Source organism: Oncorhynchus masou, chromosome 3 (assembly GCF_036934945.1).
Source record: "Oncorhynchus masou masou isolate Uvic2021 chromosome 3, UVic_Omas_1.1, whole genome shotgun sequence".
In the NCBI taxonomy this organism is placed as follows: domain Eukaryota; kingdom Metazoa; phylum Chordata; class Actinopteri; order Salmoniformes; family Salmonidae; genus Oncorhynchus; species Oncorhynchus masou.
The window spans coordinates 2,003,128-2,019,938 of NC_088214.1; the positions used below are offsets into that span (position 1 = coordinate 2,003,128).

Below are 16,811 nucleotides of genomic sequence, written 5' to 3' on the forward strand. Positions count from 1 at the left end.
ATAGATCTGTTCAAGGAGTTAGGAGTGAACATATCAAAGCCGAATGCAAAAAGAATTATACAAATGTAAGAGTGCCTTTTCCCCCACTTTCTATCCTCTCACTGTTCGCTGTCAGTTATTACATTGTTAAAACCTTGTGATAATATTGATTAATACAGTGCCTTGCGAAAGTATTCGGCCCCCTTGAACTTTGCGACCTTTTGCCACATTTCAGGCTTCAAACATAAAGATATAAAACTGTATTTTTTTGTGAAGAATCAACAACAAGTGGGACACAATCATGAAGTGGAACGACATTTATTGGATATTTCAAACTTTTTTAACAAATCAAAAACTGAAAAATTGGGCGTGCAAAATTATTCAGCCCCCTTAAGTTAATACTTTGTAGCGCCACCTTTTGCTGCGATTACAGCTGTAAGTCGCTTGGGGTATGTCTCTATCAGTTTTGCACATCGAGAGACTGAATTTTTTTCCCATTCCTCCTTGCAAAACAGCTCAAGCTCAGTGAGGTTGGATGGAGAGCATTGTGAACAGCAGTTTTCAGTTCTTTCCACAGATTCTTGATTGGATTCAGGTCTGGACTTTGACTTGGCCATTCAAACACCTGGATATGTTTATTTTTGAACCATTCCATTGTAGATTTTGCTTTATGTTTTGGATCATTGTCTTGTTGGAAGACAAATCTCCGTCCCAGTCTCAGGTCTTTTGCAGTCTCCATCAGGTTCTTCCAGAATGGTCCTGTATTTGGCTCCATCCATCTTCCCATCAATTTTAACCATCTTCCCTGTCCCTGCTGAAGAAAAGCAGACCCAAAACATGATGCTGCCACCACCATGTTTGACAGTGGGTATGGTGTGTTCAGGGTGATGAGCTGTGTTGCTTTTACGCCAAACATAACGTTTTGCATTGTTGCCAAAAAGTTCAATTTTGGTTTCATCTGACCAGAGCACCTTCTTCGACATGTTTGGTGTGTCTCCCAGGTGGCTTGTGGTAAACTTTAAACAACACTTTTTATGGATATCTTTAAGAAATGGATTTCTTCTTGCCACTCTTCCATAAAGGCCAGATTTGTGCAATATACGACTGATTGTTGTCCTATGGACAGAGTCTCCCACCTCAGCTGTAGATCTCTGCAGTTCATCCAGAGTGATCATGGGCCTCTTGGCTGCATCTCTGATCAGTCTTCTCCTTGTATGAGCTGAAAGTTTAGATGGACGGCCAGGTCTTGGTAGATTTGCAGTGGTCTGATACTCCTTCCATTTCAATATTATCGCTTGCACAGTGCTCCTTGGGATGTTTAAAGCTTGGGAAATCTTTTTGTATCCAAATCCGGCTTTAAACTTCTTCACAACTGTATCTCGGACCTGCCTGGTGTGTTCCTTGTTCTTCATGATGCTCTCTGCGCTTTTAACGGACCTCTGAGACTATCACAGTGCAGGTGTATTTATACGGAGACTTGATTACACACAGGTGGATTGTATTTATCATCATTAGTCATTTAGGTCAACATTGGATCATTCAGAGATCCTCACTGAACTTCTGGAGAGAGTTTGCTGCACTGAAAGTAAAGGGGCTGAATAATTTTGCACGCCCAATTTTTCAGTTTTTGATTTGTTAAAAAGGTTTGAAATATCCAATAAATGTCGTTCCACTTCATGATTGTGTCCCACTTGTTGTTGATTCTTCACAAAAAAAATACAGTTTTATATCTTTATGTTTGAAGCCTGAAATGTGGCAAAAGGTCGCAAAGTTCAAGGGGCCGAATACTTTCGCAAGGCACTGTATGTAATAACAAAATTAATTGCTTGTATTGACAGACTTAATGTCTAACTTAACACTAATCACACATACACTCCAACGCAATTATTATATTGGGCACAATTTGATCAAGTCTACAACACAGTACAGACCTGTAGAATATGGATACTAAGAGGATCATTCACTTTTGTCAACATGTTTATTAATTAATTGAATATCATCATGCCGACCGATTATCTTGATTGTTGATGTTGTTGATGTTATTGTTGACAGGATGGATGAGGACAGTTCTATGACCGTGGACTGGGAGAGTTCCTGCAGCATGTCATCCTCAACCCTGCAGAGAACCTGGGAGAACTGGTCACTTCATGGAAACACACTCTGGTGAGACCCTGAGGCCTGAGTCTTCCTTTCTCTGAGCCTTCATATAGGATTAATGCCTAGCCTTTAGCTCAGAGGCCTAACACAGTCTTGTAGTGAACACGAGACCAGTCTGTCACACTGATGAAACCTGGACCGAGCTTCATAGAGCCCCAACAGCGGAGATCATCATGAGACGACGCTCAAAGTGTTTGAGACGAGGATTTGTGTTAGCTCCCTGAGCCAGTGCCGAACACAGTATTGTGGTGTGCAGAGCAGATGAGCAGGATACAAACCCAGACTGTAGTCCAGGGATCATCAATTAGATTCAGCCACAGGCCCATTATTTCTCGAGTAGGCAGTCGATCACATGGGGGCGGAACATAATTATAAATAAGTTGTAAGATGGCAAATTGACCAGAAGAAGCCCAAACAGATATAATGTTTCACTAAACCATAACCCTTAGACTTCCTGGAATGTCTGTTGGTTGGTGAAACCGTTCTTCCACATGTATACGATCACATGTCTCTCAATTATATGTGGTAATACCTGGGAACAGATTTCTTAAATTAACATCACTCTGGTGATTTTACCTGTCTTTCATGTCTGCCTCCAACAAGGTGAAAATTCTCTAGGTGATATAAACCCCTGCTGCTGTCTCTTGTGCGATGTAGGTAGTCTTCCTGTCTGCTATGTGTCTTCCTGTCTGTGTGTGATATATGTGTCTTCCTGTCTGTAGGTGTGTGTGTCTGCCTCTCTAGGTGATATGTAGTCTTCCTGTCTGTAGGTGATATATGTAGTCTTCCTGTGTGGTGTGGTGTCTTACCTGATGATATATGTAGTCTTCCTGTCTGCCTCTCAGTCTTCCTCCACCGGTTGGGTGTAGGAGATCATACATTGCATGCTGGGTCTCTAGGTGAAGCTTCCTGTCTGTTGATATAGGAGTCTGTCTGTCGGTTGGTGATATAGGTAGAGTCTTCTGTCTGCCTCTCTTCCTGTCTGTCTAGGTGTTGATGATATATGTAGTCTTCCTGTCTGTCTGTCGGTTGGTGATATAGGTAGTCTTCCTGTCTTCCTGTCTTCTGTCTGTTGGTGATATATGTAGTCTTCCTGTCTGTCTGTCGGTTGGTGATATAGGTAGTCTTCCTGTCTGTCTGTCGGTTGGTGATATATGTAGTCTTCCTGTCTGCCTCTCTAGGTGATATAGGTAGTCTTCCTGTCTGCCTCTCTAGGTGATATAGGTAGTCTTCCTGTCTGCCTCTCTAGGTGATATATGTAGACTTCCTGTCTGTCGGTTGGTGATATATGTAGTCTTCCTGTCTGCCTCTCTAGGTGATATATGTAGTCTTCCTGTCTGCCTCTCTAGGTGATATATGTAGTCTTCCTGTCTGCCTCTCTAGGTGATATATGTAGTCTTCCTGTCTGCCTCTCTAGGTGATATAGTCTTCCTGGTAGGTCTTCCTGTCTGCCTCTCTAGGTGATATATGTAGTCTTCCTGTCTGTTGGTTGGTGATATATGTAGTCTTCCTGTCTGCCTCTCTAGGTGATATATGTAGTCTTCCTGTCTGCCTCTCTAGGTGATATATGTAGACTTCCTGTCTGCCTCTCCAGGTGATATATGTAGTCTTCCTGAATGTCTGTTGGTTGGTGATATATGTAGTCTTCCTGTCTGTCGGTTGGTGATGATATAGGTAGTCTTCCTGTCTGCCTCTCTAGGTGATATATGTAGTCTTCCTGTCTGCCTCTCTAGGTGATATATGTAGTCTTCCTGTCTGCCTCTCTAGGTGATATATGTAGTCTTCCTGTCTGCCTCTCTAGGTGATATATGTAGTCTTCCTGTCTGCCTCTCCAGGTGTTTGATGTAGACTTCCTGTCTGCCTCTCCAGGTGTTTGATATAGACTTCCTGTCTGCCTCTCAGGTGTTTGATGTAGTCTTCCTGTCTGCCTCTCTAGGTGACTTCCTGTCTGCCTCTCCAGGTGTTTGATGTAGACTTCCTGTCTGCCTCTCCAGGTGTTTGATGTAGACTTCCTGTCTGCCTCTCCAGGTGTTTGATGTAGACTTCCTGCCTCTCCAGGTGTTTGATGTAGACTTCCTGTCTCCAGGTGTTTGATGTGGGTGAGAGCCGGACCATGCCCCTGGAGCTGCCTCCGGACCTCTCAGCAGGCTCAGGGGAATGGAGGAGTTTTGTCCTGGCTGCAGGGCTGGCCGACGCCGTGTCCAGAACCCTGACTGCTCCTATCGACCGCCTCAAGACACAACTACAGGAACAATATTATAACCTAAACACTTCTTTAATACAGCTTGATAACACCCAGTAATACTTTGCATTGCCAGATTTCGTAGTCCCATATTCACATGGTTCAGAAATGAACCCTAACTCTAACTCTAACCCTACAGAAATGAACAGTAGAGACCTACAGGTAACTGGAAACACAAATAATGGAAACAGTTGAGTAAATGAGGGATACAACGTATATTGAAATCAGGTGCTTCCACACAGGTGTGGTTCCTGAGTTAATTAAGCAATTAACATCCCATCATGCTTAGGTTCATGTATAAAAAGGCTGTACGGGACATTATTTTGGCTACCATGGCAATGCCCTCATAGAATCATAGGATGACAATGCCCTCATAGGATGACAATGCCCTCATAGGATGACAATGCCCTCATAGGATGACAATGCCCTCATAGAATGACAATGCCCTCATAGAATGACAATGCCCTCATAGAATGCCCTCATAGGATGCACAATGCCCTCATAGGATGACAATGACTCATAGGATGACAATGACAATGCCCTCATAGGATGACAATGCCCTCATAGGATGACTCATAGGATGACAATGCCCTCATAGGATGACTCATAGGATGACAATGCCCTCATAGGATGACAATGCCCTCATAGAATGACAATGCCCTCATAGAATGACAATGCCCTCATAGGATGACTCATAGGATGACAATGCCCTCATAGGATGACAATGCCCTCATAGGATGACAATGCCCTCATAGGATGACAATGCCCTCATAGAATGACAATGCCCTCATAGGATGACTCATAGGATGACAATGCCCTCATAGGATGACTCATAGGATGACAATGCCCTCATAGGATAGGATGACATAGGATGCCCTCATAGGATGACTCATAGGATGACTCATACTCAACCAGTACTCTCAACACACAGACACTTCGCTGCCTCTGCTCTCTCAACCAGTGCTCTCAACACACAGACACTTCGCTGCCTCTGCTCTCTCAACCAGTGCTCTCAACACACAGACACTTCGCTGCCTCTGCTCTCTCAACCAGTGCTCTCAACACACAGACACTTCGCTGCCTCTGCTCTCTCAACCAGTGCTCTCAACACACAGACACTTCGCTGCCTCTGCTCTCTCAACCAGTGCTCTCAACACACAGACACTTCGCTGCCTCTGCTCTCTCAACCAGTGCTCTCAACACACAGACACTTCGCTGCCTCTGCTCTCTCAACCAGTGCTCTCAACACACAGACACTTCGCTGCCTCTGCTCTCTCAACCAGTGCTCTCAACACACAGACACTTCGCTGCCTCTGCTCTCTCAACCAGTGCTCTCAACACACAGACACTTCGCTGCCTCTGCTCTCTCAACCAGTGCTCTCAACACACAGACACTTCGCTGCCTCTGCTCTCTCAACCAGTGCTCTCAACACACAGACACTTCGCTGCCTCTGCTCTCTCAACCAGTGCTCTCAACACACAGACACTTCGCTGCCTCTGCTCTCTCAACCAGTGCTCTCAACACACAGACACTTCGCTGCCTCTGCTCTCTCAACCAGTGCTCTCAACACACAGACACAGACACCTCTGGCCCTCCCCTCTTCTCCTCTCAGCCTCTTGCGAATTGAAGGAAAATTACAATTATTATAAATTATTTTTTAATATTGGTCAATGTTTTGGGAGGAGAAGCCTGGCTTCCCTTGGTATCCTTGCATACACGCCACTGTTGTAGAATCTATGCCAAGGTGCATTGAAGTAGAAACTCCCACCTTTTCTTCGGCCAACTATTTACTGTGTTCAAGGGAATCGCTGGATCGATTGCTTTCATTTGACTCCTGCGTCTCTTTCATACTTTGGCTTTTGTGTGTATCGTTATCCCCCCCGTTAACATTACGACTGTGGAAAGGCTTGTCAATGACCTGTCAAACACACCCCGGTAACGGCCGAAATGTGTCCAATGAAATACCTTTGTCTTTCCGTTGTATCTATAAAAACGACAAAAGATTAATCTGGCATTTAACGCACTATATCGACACTTACATCACAAGAAAAGAAGAAACACGACTTTATAAAAACAAGGAAATTGAAAAACATGTATCATTTAGTACAGTTGACATTTTTTTTAAATTAGATGCGTTGAAATTAAAGCAATTTCCCCCTCAAAAATGAACACTCGGATTATAGTGATATTATTTTCGGATCTCGCAAACAATGCAACATATGTATAGATAGGTCATGAGGCAGTCTCGACAGTGCAGGTAAGGTGGTTGCAGTCCTATTCCGACCCTTTGTGTTAATGTTTGATATATGCAAATACACCCAATGTATTTATGCAAATTAGGCATATATCATTTTCTCTATTTTAACACAAGATATAAAAAACAAACCCTGAAACAATTAGCTATATATATATATATATATATATATATATGAGTGCATTTCCCCAAAAATATTTTTAAATTAACAATAAATTGAATATTGAATTCCCATCAAAATCCCTCTACTCCATTCCTTAGAATCCGTGCCAGTAAAATATTGTATGTGCTATAATTAATTCAATATCTGATAGATTATACAATCTGGACCATCTTCTTCCATTATCCAACTAATGTATTTATTTGAATTGTTTAAAAAAAAACATAATTTTTTTTTTTACAAATTCGATGACAGTTGCTAATTGAAGCTCGTGGTGGCCCGCCCTAGCACGATGGGTGTTTCTATTGTTTTGGCAGTGACCTGTATGAACCTTGAATCCGTGGACTGGAGACAGAGGTTAATAATTAAAGAAGATATTGTGTGTGTATTTAGGTGTATGGATCCAAGGCGTCCTCCCAGGGATTCAGAGAGTTAAAGGCGGGGGGTGTGAGGTCTATGTGGCAGGGAAACGCTGTGAACGTGCTGAAGGGAACCCCCCAGTCAACTCTGCAGTGCCTCATCTACGCTCAGGTAACACGTACTATACTGTAATAACACAAGGGCCACTGGAGAATTTACAACCAATACGTTCGGATATGGATACTTTACCCTACCCCCCCCTCAATTAAATTAAATTCAAAGGGATTTATAATAATGATGTGCAAATAGTTCAAAGTACAAAGGGGAAAATAAATCAACCTAAATATGGGTTGTATTTACAATGGTGTTTGTTCTTCACTGGTTGCCCTTTTCTTGTGGCAACAGATCTTGCATCTGTGATGGAACACTGTGGTATTACACCCAGTAGATATGGGAGTTTATCAAAATTGGATTTGTTTTGGAATTCTTTGTGTATCTGTGTTATCTAAGGGAAATATGTGCCTCTAATATGTTCATACATTTGGCAAGAGGTTAGGAAGTGCAGCTCAGTTTCCATCTCATTTTGTGGGCAGTGTGCACATAGCCTGTCTTCCCTTGAGAGCCATGTCTGCCTACGGCGGCCTTTCTCAATAGCAAGGCTATGCTCACTGAGTCTGTACGTCGTCAAAACTTTCCTTAAGTTTGGGTCAGTCACAGTGGTCAGGTATTCTGCCGCTGTGTACTCTCTGTTTAGGGCCAAATAGCATTCCAGTTTGCTCTACCTTTTGGTCAAATTCTTTCCAATGTGTCAAGTAATTATCTTTTTGTTTTCTCATGATTTGTTTGGGTCTAATTGTGTTGCTGTCTTGGGGCTCTGTGGGGTGTGTTTGTGTTTGTGAACAGAGCCCCAGGACCAGCTTGTTTAGGGGACTCTTCTCCAGGCTAATCTCTCTGTAGGTGATTGCTTTGTTATGGAAGGTTTGGGAATCACTTCCTTGTAGATAGTTGTAGAATGTAATGTCTCTTTTCTGGATTTTGATAATTAGCGGGTAAGTCTCTCTCTCTCTCTCTCTCTCTCTCTCTCTCTTTCTCTCCAGATGAAGGTGTACACCCAGCGCTGGCAGCAGGAGAGTCTGTCAGTACAGCAGAGGTTTGGGCTGGGCTGTGTGTCTGGGCGGTGGCTCATGCTGTCTTCTATCCTCTAGAGGTACCAGAGCTCTATGACAGGTCTGAACTACAGATATACATGCTGTCTCCTACCCTCTAGAGGTACCAGAGCTCTATGACAGGTCTGAACTACAGATATACATGCTGTCTTCTACCCTCTAGAGGTACCAGAGCTCTATGACAGGTCTGAACTACAGATATACATGCTGTCTTCTACCCTCTAGAGGTACCAGAGCTCTATGACAGGTCTGAACTACAGATATACATGCTGTCTTCTACCCTCTAGAGGTACCAGAGCTCTATGACAGGTCTGAACTACAGATATACATGCTGTCTTCTACCCTCTAACCCTCTAGAGGTATCAGAGCACTATGACAGGTCTGAACTACAGATATACATGCTGTCTTCTACCCTCTAGAGGTATCAGAGCACTATGACAGGTCTGAACTACAGATATACATGCTGTCTTCTACCCTCTAGAGGTATCAGAGCACTATGACAGGTCTGAACTACAGATATACAGGGCCTTCGGAAAGTATTCAGACACCTTGACTTTTTCCACATTTTGTTACGTTACAGCCTGATTCTAAAATGTATTAAATGCCCCCCCCCCTCATTAATCTACACACAATAATGACAAAGCAAAAACAGGTTTGTAAAATGTATGCAAATTTGTTAAAAATAAAAAATGAAAATATTACATTTACATAAGTATCCAGACCCTTTACTCAATGCTTTGTTGAAGCAACTTTGGCAACAGTTACAGCCTCGAGTTTAAATATATACACGTTTTTTCACCTTTATTTAACCAGGTAGGCCAGTTGAGAACAAGTTCTCATTTACAACTGCGACCTGGCCAAAATAAAAGCAAAGCAGTGCGACACAAACAACAATGCAGAGTTACACATAAACAAACGTAAAGTCAATAAAACAATAGAAAAATCTTTATACAGTGTGTGCAAATAAGGTAAGATTAGGAGGTAAGACAATAAATAGGCCGTAGTGGCGAAGTAATTACAATTTAGCAATTAAACACTGGAGTGATAGATGTGCAGAAGATGAATGTAAGTAGAGATACTGGGGTGCAAAGGAGCAAAAAATAAATAACAATATGGGGATGAGATAGTTGGATGGGCTATTTACAGATGGGCTATGTACACGTGCAATGATCTGTGAGCTGCTCTGACAGCTTCAGTGATTTTTGCAATTCGTTCCAGTCTTTAGCAGCAGAGAACTGGAAGGAAAGGCGGCCAAAGGAGGAACTGACTTTGGGGGTGACCAGTGAAATATACCTGCTGGAGCGCGTGCTACGGGTGGATGCTGCTATGGTGACCAGTGAGCTGAGATATGGCGTGGTTTACCTACCAAAGACTTATAGATGACCTGGAGCCAGTGGGTTTGGCGACCAGTATGAAGCGAGGGCCAGCCAATGAGAGCGAACAGGTCGCAGTGGTGTGTAGTATATGGGGCTTTGGTGACAAAACGGATGGCACTGTGATAGACCGCATCCAATTTGCTGAGTAGCTTGTTGGAGGCTATTTTGTAAATGAAATCGCCGCAGTCAAGGATCGGTAAGATAGTCAGTTTTACGAGGGTATGTTTGGCAGCATGAGTGAAGGATGCTTTGTTGCGAAATAGGAATCCGATTCTAGATTTCATTTCGGATTGGAGATGCTTAATATGAGTCTGGAAGGAGAGTTTACAGTCGAACCAGACACCTAGGTTTTTGTAGTTGTCCACATATTATAAATCTGAATCGTCCAGAGAAGTGATGCTGGACGGGTGGGTAGGTGTGGGCAGCGATCGGTTGAAGAGCATGCATTTAGTTTTACTTGCATTTAAAAGCAGTTAGAGGCCACGGAAGGAGAGTTGTATGGCATTGAAGCTTGTCTGGAGGTTAGTTAACACAGTGTCCAAAGAAGGGCCAGATGTATACAGAATGATGCCATCTGCGTAGAGGTGGATCAGAGAATCACCAGCAGCAAGAGCGACATCATTGATGTATACAGAGAAAAGAGTCGGCCCGAGAATTGAACCCTGTGGCACCCCCATAGTGACTGCCAGGGGTCCAGACAACAGGCCCTCCGATTTGACACACTGAACTGGTGGTGAACCAGGCGAGGCAGTCATTTGAGAAACCAAGGCTATTGAGTCGGCCGATAAGAATGTGGTGATTTACAGAGCCGAAAGCCTTAGCCAGGTCGATGAATACGGCTGCACAGGATTGTCTTTTATCGATGGCGGTTATGATATCGTTTAGGACCTTGAGCGTGGCTGAGGTGCACCCATGACCAGCTCGGAAACCAGATTGCATAGCGGAGAAGGTACGGTGGGATTCGAAATGGTCGGTGATCTGTTTGTTAACTTGGCTTTCGAAGACTTTAGAAAGGCAGGGTAGGATAGATATAGGTCTGTAACAGTTTGGGTCTAGAGTGTCTCCCCCTTTGAAGAGGGGGATGACCGCGGCAGCTTTCCAATCTTTGGGGATCTCAGACGATACAAAAGAGAGGTTGAACAGGCTAGTAATAGGGGTTGCAACACTTTTGGCTGATCATTTTAGAAAGAGGGGGTCCAGATTGTCGAGCCCAGCTGATTTGTAGGGGTCCAGATTTTGCAACTCTTTCAGAACATCAGATATCTGGATTTTGGTGAAAGAGAAATGGGGAGGCTTGGCCAAGTTGCTGTGGAGAGTGCAGGCCTGTTGAACGGGGTAAGGGTAGCCAGGTGGAAAGCATGACCAACCGTAAAGAAATGTTTATTGAAATTCTCAATTATCATGGATTTATCGGTGGTGACAGTGTTTCCTATCCTCAGTGCAGTGGGCAGCTTGGAGGAGGTGTTCTTATTCTCCATGGACTTTACAGTGTCCCAGAACTTTTTGGAGTTTGTGCTACAGGATGCAATTTTCTGTTTGAAAAAGCTAGCCTTTGCTTTCCTGACTGCCTGTGTATATTGGTTCCGAACTTCCCTGAAAAGTTGCATATCGCGGGCGCTATTCGATGCTCATGCAGTACACCACAGGATGCTTTTGTGCTAGTCAAGGGCAGTCAGGTTTGGAGTGAACCAAGTGCTATATCTGTTCCTGGTTCTACATTTTTTGAATGGGGCATGCTTATTTAAGATGGTGAGGAAAGCACTTTTAAAGAACAGGCATCCTCTACTGATGGAATGAGGTCAATTTGCAAAAATATCTAAAAACCTCTTTTCACTTTGTCATTTAGGGGTATTGTATGTAGATTGATGAGGAAAATAATTAATTTAATCCATTTTAGGATAAGGCTGTAACGTAACAACATGTGGATAAAGGGGTCTGAATGCTTTCCGAATACACTGTGCATGTGGCCTTCTAACCTGGAGAGGTAGGAACTACTGATATACAGTGTTAGGCTGCATTCCAGGCTGAATAAGTTAGACTAAGGAACTACTGATATACAGTGTTAGGCTGCATTCCAGGCTGAATAAGTTAGACTAACAACGATCACGTATATCCTACTAACAGGACATTAAAAAAACGGTAATATATTATGTTTCACTGAGTCGTGGCAGAACGATGACATGAATAACATACAGCTGGTTTTATGCTTTTTCTGGCAGGATAGAACAGCGGCCTCTGGTAAGACAAAGGGTGGGGGTCTATGTATATTTGTAAACAACAGCTGGTGCACGAAATCTAAGGAAGTCTCAAGGTTTTGCTCGACTGAGGTAGAGTATCTCATGATAAGCTGTAGACCACACTATTTACGAAGAGAGTTTTCATCTATATTCTTCGTAGCTGTCTATTTACCACCACAAACCGATTCTGGCACTAAGACCACACTCAATGAGCTGTGTAGGACCATGAATATATATCCATAAAGAGGCGGTGCTCCTAGTGGTCGGGAACTTTCATGCAGGAAAACGTAAATACATTTTACCTAGTTTCTACCAGCATGTTAAACCAGAGAGGAAAATAACTCTGGACAAGCAAGATCACCTTTACTCCACACACAGAGACGCATACAAAGCTCTCCCTCACCTCCATTTGGCAAATCTAACCATAATTCTATCCTCCTGATTCCTGCTTGCAAGCAAAAACTAAAGTAGGAAGCACCAAAGATTCGGTCTGTAAAAAAGTGGTCAGATGAAGCAGATGCTAAACTACAGGACTGCTTTGCTAGCACAGGCTGGAATATGTTCGCCACATCAGTCACTGGCTTCATTAATAATTGCATCGATGACGTCGTCCCCACATTGACCGTACGTACATACCCCAACCAGAAGCCATGGATTACAGGCAACATCCGCACTGAGCTAAAAGGTAGAGCTGCCGCTTTCAAGGAGCGGGATTCTAACCCGGAAGCTTATAAGAAATCCTGCTATGCCCTCCGAAGAACCATAAAACAGACAAAGCGTCAATACAGGAATAAGATTGAATCATACTACACTGGCTCCAACGCTCATTGGATGTGGCAGGGCTTGCAAACTATTATAGACTGCAAAGGGAAGCATTGCCGAAGCTGCCCAGTGACACGAGCCTACCAGATGAGCTAAATTACTTCTATGCTCACTTCCAGGCAAGTAACTCTGAAACATGCATGAGTGCATCAGCTGTTCCGGACAAAAATACCGTAATACCCTGTATATAGCCTCCACATTGACTCTGTACTGGTACCCCCTGTATATAGCCTCCACATTGACTCTGTACCGTAATGCCCTGTATATAGCCTCCACATTGACTCTGTACCGGTACCCCCTGTATATAGCCTCCACATTGACTCTGTACCATAATGCCCTGTATATAGCCTCGCTATTCTTATTTTACTGCTGCTGTTTAATTATTTTTTACTTAACTCTTATTTTTCTTAAAACTGCATTGTTGGTTAAGGGCTTGTAAGTTAGCATTTCACTTGTATACTGCGCATGTGACGAATACAATTTGATGTGATTTGATGAAGCCATTGACTGAGGTGGTGTGCTCCTCAATGCCATTGGATGAATCACGGAATATTTTCCACTCTGCACTAGCAAAACACGTAGCATCCGCGTCATCTATCCACTTCCATACTGAGAGAGTCACTTGTACTTCCTGCTTTAATTTTTACTTGTAAAGCAGGAATCAGGAGGATAGAATTATCAAATGCAATGTCTGCAATGTAGTTGGCCTGGAACGCGCCCTCAGTCTGAATTCATTCCTGTCTGTGTTATATCATGTGTCGGTGGGGACCAGTTTGGTGCCTTTTATCATTGATTTCTCCAGCGCGTCGTCAACCGTATACTAAACAATTTCTCACTGTCAATACTCAACTTGTAAGAAACACTGGACTGTCTAGCTAATATATTTATTGGTTAAGAACTTCGACCAATGACATGCTCCCTGCCTCCATCTGCCAGGTGCTAAAGGTGAGACTGAACCTATGGGCAGGTACCTACAGCGGGGTGGTGCAGTGTGCCCGCTCCATCTACAGGAATGAGTCTGCTGCATCCTTCTACAGGGGCTTCAGACCCAGTATCCTCTGTATGATTCCCTACGCTGGGGTGGAGTGTGCCGTTCACCAGGTCAGACAGCCTAACACTCTATCACATCTGTAGTGTACTATCTGTAGTGTACTATCTGTATTGAACTATCTGTAGTTCAATATCTGTAGTGTACTATCTGTAGTGAACTATCAGTAGTGAACTATCTGTAGTGTACTATCTGTAGTGTACTATCTGTAGTGTACTATCTGTAGTGAACTATCTGTAGTGTACTATCTGTAGTGAACTATCTGTAGTGAACTATCTGTAGTGAACTATCTGTAGTGTACTATCTGTAGTGTACTATAGATGATTGGGTACCATTTGGGACTACATGTACATTCCATTTGAAGTATATTACGATAGAGATCGATGAATTGAGTTCTATATGGGGACTTGTGTGTACTTGTTGGCCTACACACTCCGTTCGTGGAATGGACTGGTGAAAACTCTAGCCCTTCTGAGCAAGTTCACACTTCAAGATGGGTATGAAAACATAAAGCAACCTTGTTTTACAGTAATCTACTCCACTCTCTTCCTCTCTCCACTCTCTCTCTCACATCTGTTAGTCTGTCTTGAGTTGGATATGACTGACCAGGTCAGGCTTCACTCTCTTCCTCCCCCCCCCCTCTCTCACATCTGTTAGTCTGTCTTGAGTTGGCTATGACTGACCAGGTCAGACTCCACTCTCTTCCTCTCCCCACCCCCTCTCTCTCAGCTGTCAGTCCATTTTGAGTTGGCTATGACCAACCTGTTCAGAGAGCCCAACATGAACTACATCAACCTTATTTTATTGTTTATCTGCGTGCCACAAGATTGTGTTGTTTGCCCTCTGAGCAAAAGCCTGTGAATGAAGGAGGCCTGAGTTCGAACCCATTGATTTTACATCAATCTAATGGGTATCCTATCACTGACTCTCCTCTCTCTATTTCTCTCTCCTTTCTCTCTCTCTGTATCTCTCTGCCCCCTCTCTCCTTTCTCTCTCTCCCTCTCTCCTCTCTCTCTCTGTATCTCTCTGTCCCCCCCTCTCTCATTTTCTCACCTCCCCCTCAATCTCCCCCCCCCTCTCTCTCTCTGTATCTCTCCCCCCCCTCTCTCTCCTTCTCTCGCAGTCCATTGTGACCTGGGCTAAGACCCAACAGGACTACAGCAGTGACTCCCAGCTCTTCTTTTTCAGTTTTGTGGCCTTCTCTGCTGGACAGATGAGCAGCTATCCTCTAGCTGTGATCAGGACCCAGCAGCAAGCTCAGGGTAACGGTCGATCCATGCAAAGAACAATAATCAGGAACATTTTCATTCAATTAAAATAAGCCACTCATTTATCTGTTTCAATGAACTCTGCATGTAACTTTTCCTGACCATGTGATCTAATCAGGACAACCACTGTCCCTAAGGCCATGTGATCTAACCAGGACACCCAACGTCCCCAGGGCCATGTGATCTAACCAGGACACCCACTGTCCCTAAGGCCATGTGATCTAACCAGGACACCCAACGTCCCTAGGGCCATGTGATCTAACCAGGACACCCACTGTCCCTAAGGCCATGTGATCTAACCAGGACACCCACCGTCCCTAGGGCCATGTGATCTAACCAGGACACCCATCGTCCCTAGGGCCATGTGATCTAACCAGGACACCCACCGTCCCTAGGGCCATGTGATCTAACCAGGACACTCACCGTCCCTAAGGCCATGTGATCTAACCAGGACACCCACCATCGCTAGGGCCATGTGATCTAACCAGGACACCCACCGTCCCTAGGGCCATGTGATCTAACCAGGACACCCACCGTCCCTAGGGCCATGTGATCTAACCAGGACATTGTCCCTAGGGCCATGTGATCTAACCAGGACACTCACCGTTCCTAGGACCAGAAGTGTGTCTTGGTCAGTTTATATGATCACGATATGCTCCTCCTGTCCCTGATTAGAATTGTGTCACTGTAGTCTGTGAGGTACAGTGTACCATACTGTACATAACTTACTGGATGTGATGTGTCCATAACAGGCTATTCTTACTTCCTTGTCTTACAGCTTTCAGTTCAACTTCACCCACAACTTTTCTTCAGGGGTTCACAGGCATCTATGAGAGACATGGAATACGAGGATACTACAATGGGATGGGGGCCAGTTTCGTCCGGGCGATTCCATGTGCTCTGTTAAACTACACATTGATGAAGAAACTAGACACAATGCTTTCCTGATTTCGGAGTCATAGTTAATTATAATTTGTTGTAGGTTTTTGTGAATGATTTTATGTAATACTCTGTACAAAACAACAACGTTTAAACTTGATGCCATTGTCAATAAACTGTCCCAAAATACTTCAAATTGCAATGAACTACCAAATAGAACTACCAAATATACAACCAAAGGACTGTTGTTGGAGGGCTAATTGGGGCCCAATCTCCAGCCTGACCAATCCTTTGTTGACCCCTATTGTCATTAAATCAGTGTGAAGTATCTATGGCCTCCTCCTTTGCCTTTCTTTCAAACACATTTGTGCAAAACTAGAGTAGTATATATATATCCCATTTAGCAGACGCTTTTGTCCAAGGCGACTTACAAGTCGGCTGGGGCCACTACTTTTGCATATGGGTGGCCCCAGCGGGAATCGAGCCCACGACGCTTGGCGTTGCAAGCGCCATGCTCTACCGACTGAGCCACACAGGACCCCTGTGTAGTAGTGTTTTAGACTCTAAATTACAGTGCAGTGTGTGCTCACAAAGAGGGTGTCTTCAGTGCATATTATAATGTATATCACAAAATATAGGACTTCCTACAGTATCACATTTTTCCAAATATATTTATTTGGTTATCATACTAAATATGAAAGTTACTAAAACATGTGTACATTGTAACCATATTTGTAACTAAACGTAGCAGGCGTAAAACAAATATTTGAAAGGATTTTCCATAATTTTAGTAAAATAGTACAAGTAGAACCATTGGATGGTACAACCCAAATCCCGCCTTAGTCCTTGATCGACGTGTCAA

The 16,811-nt window shown here is 43.7% G+C and overlaps 1 protein-coding gene across 1 annotated transcript in view; it reads left to right on the forward strand.

Annotated features, from left to right (window-relative positions):
- Positions 1 to 16,279, forward strand: part of slc25a24l (solute carrier family 25 member 24, like) — a 20,404-nt gene extending 4,125 nt beyond the window's left edge. The window contains 10 exon segments of the mRNA XM_064929065.1: positions 1 to 65; positions 2,032 to 2,063; positions 2,066 to 2,142; positions 4,223 to 4,382; positions 7,185 to 7,324; positions 8,251 to 8,326; positions 8,329 to 8,360; positions 13,691 to 13,855; positions 14,926 to 15,064; positions 15,849 to 16,279. The exon segment at positions 1 to 65 is cut by the window's left edge and continues 23 nt beyond it. Coding sequence (XP_064785137.1) covers positions 1 to 65; positions 2,032 to 2,063; positions 2,066 to 2,142; positions 4,223 to 4,382; positions 7,185 to 7,324; positions 8,251 to 8,326; positions 8,329 to 8,360; positions 13,691 to 13,855; positions 14,926 to 15,064; positions 15,849 to 16,018 — 1,056 coding nt within the window. The 3' untranslated portion in view covers positions 16,019 to 16,279.
- Positions 16,280 to 16,811: the final 532 nt, after the last annotated feature.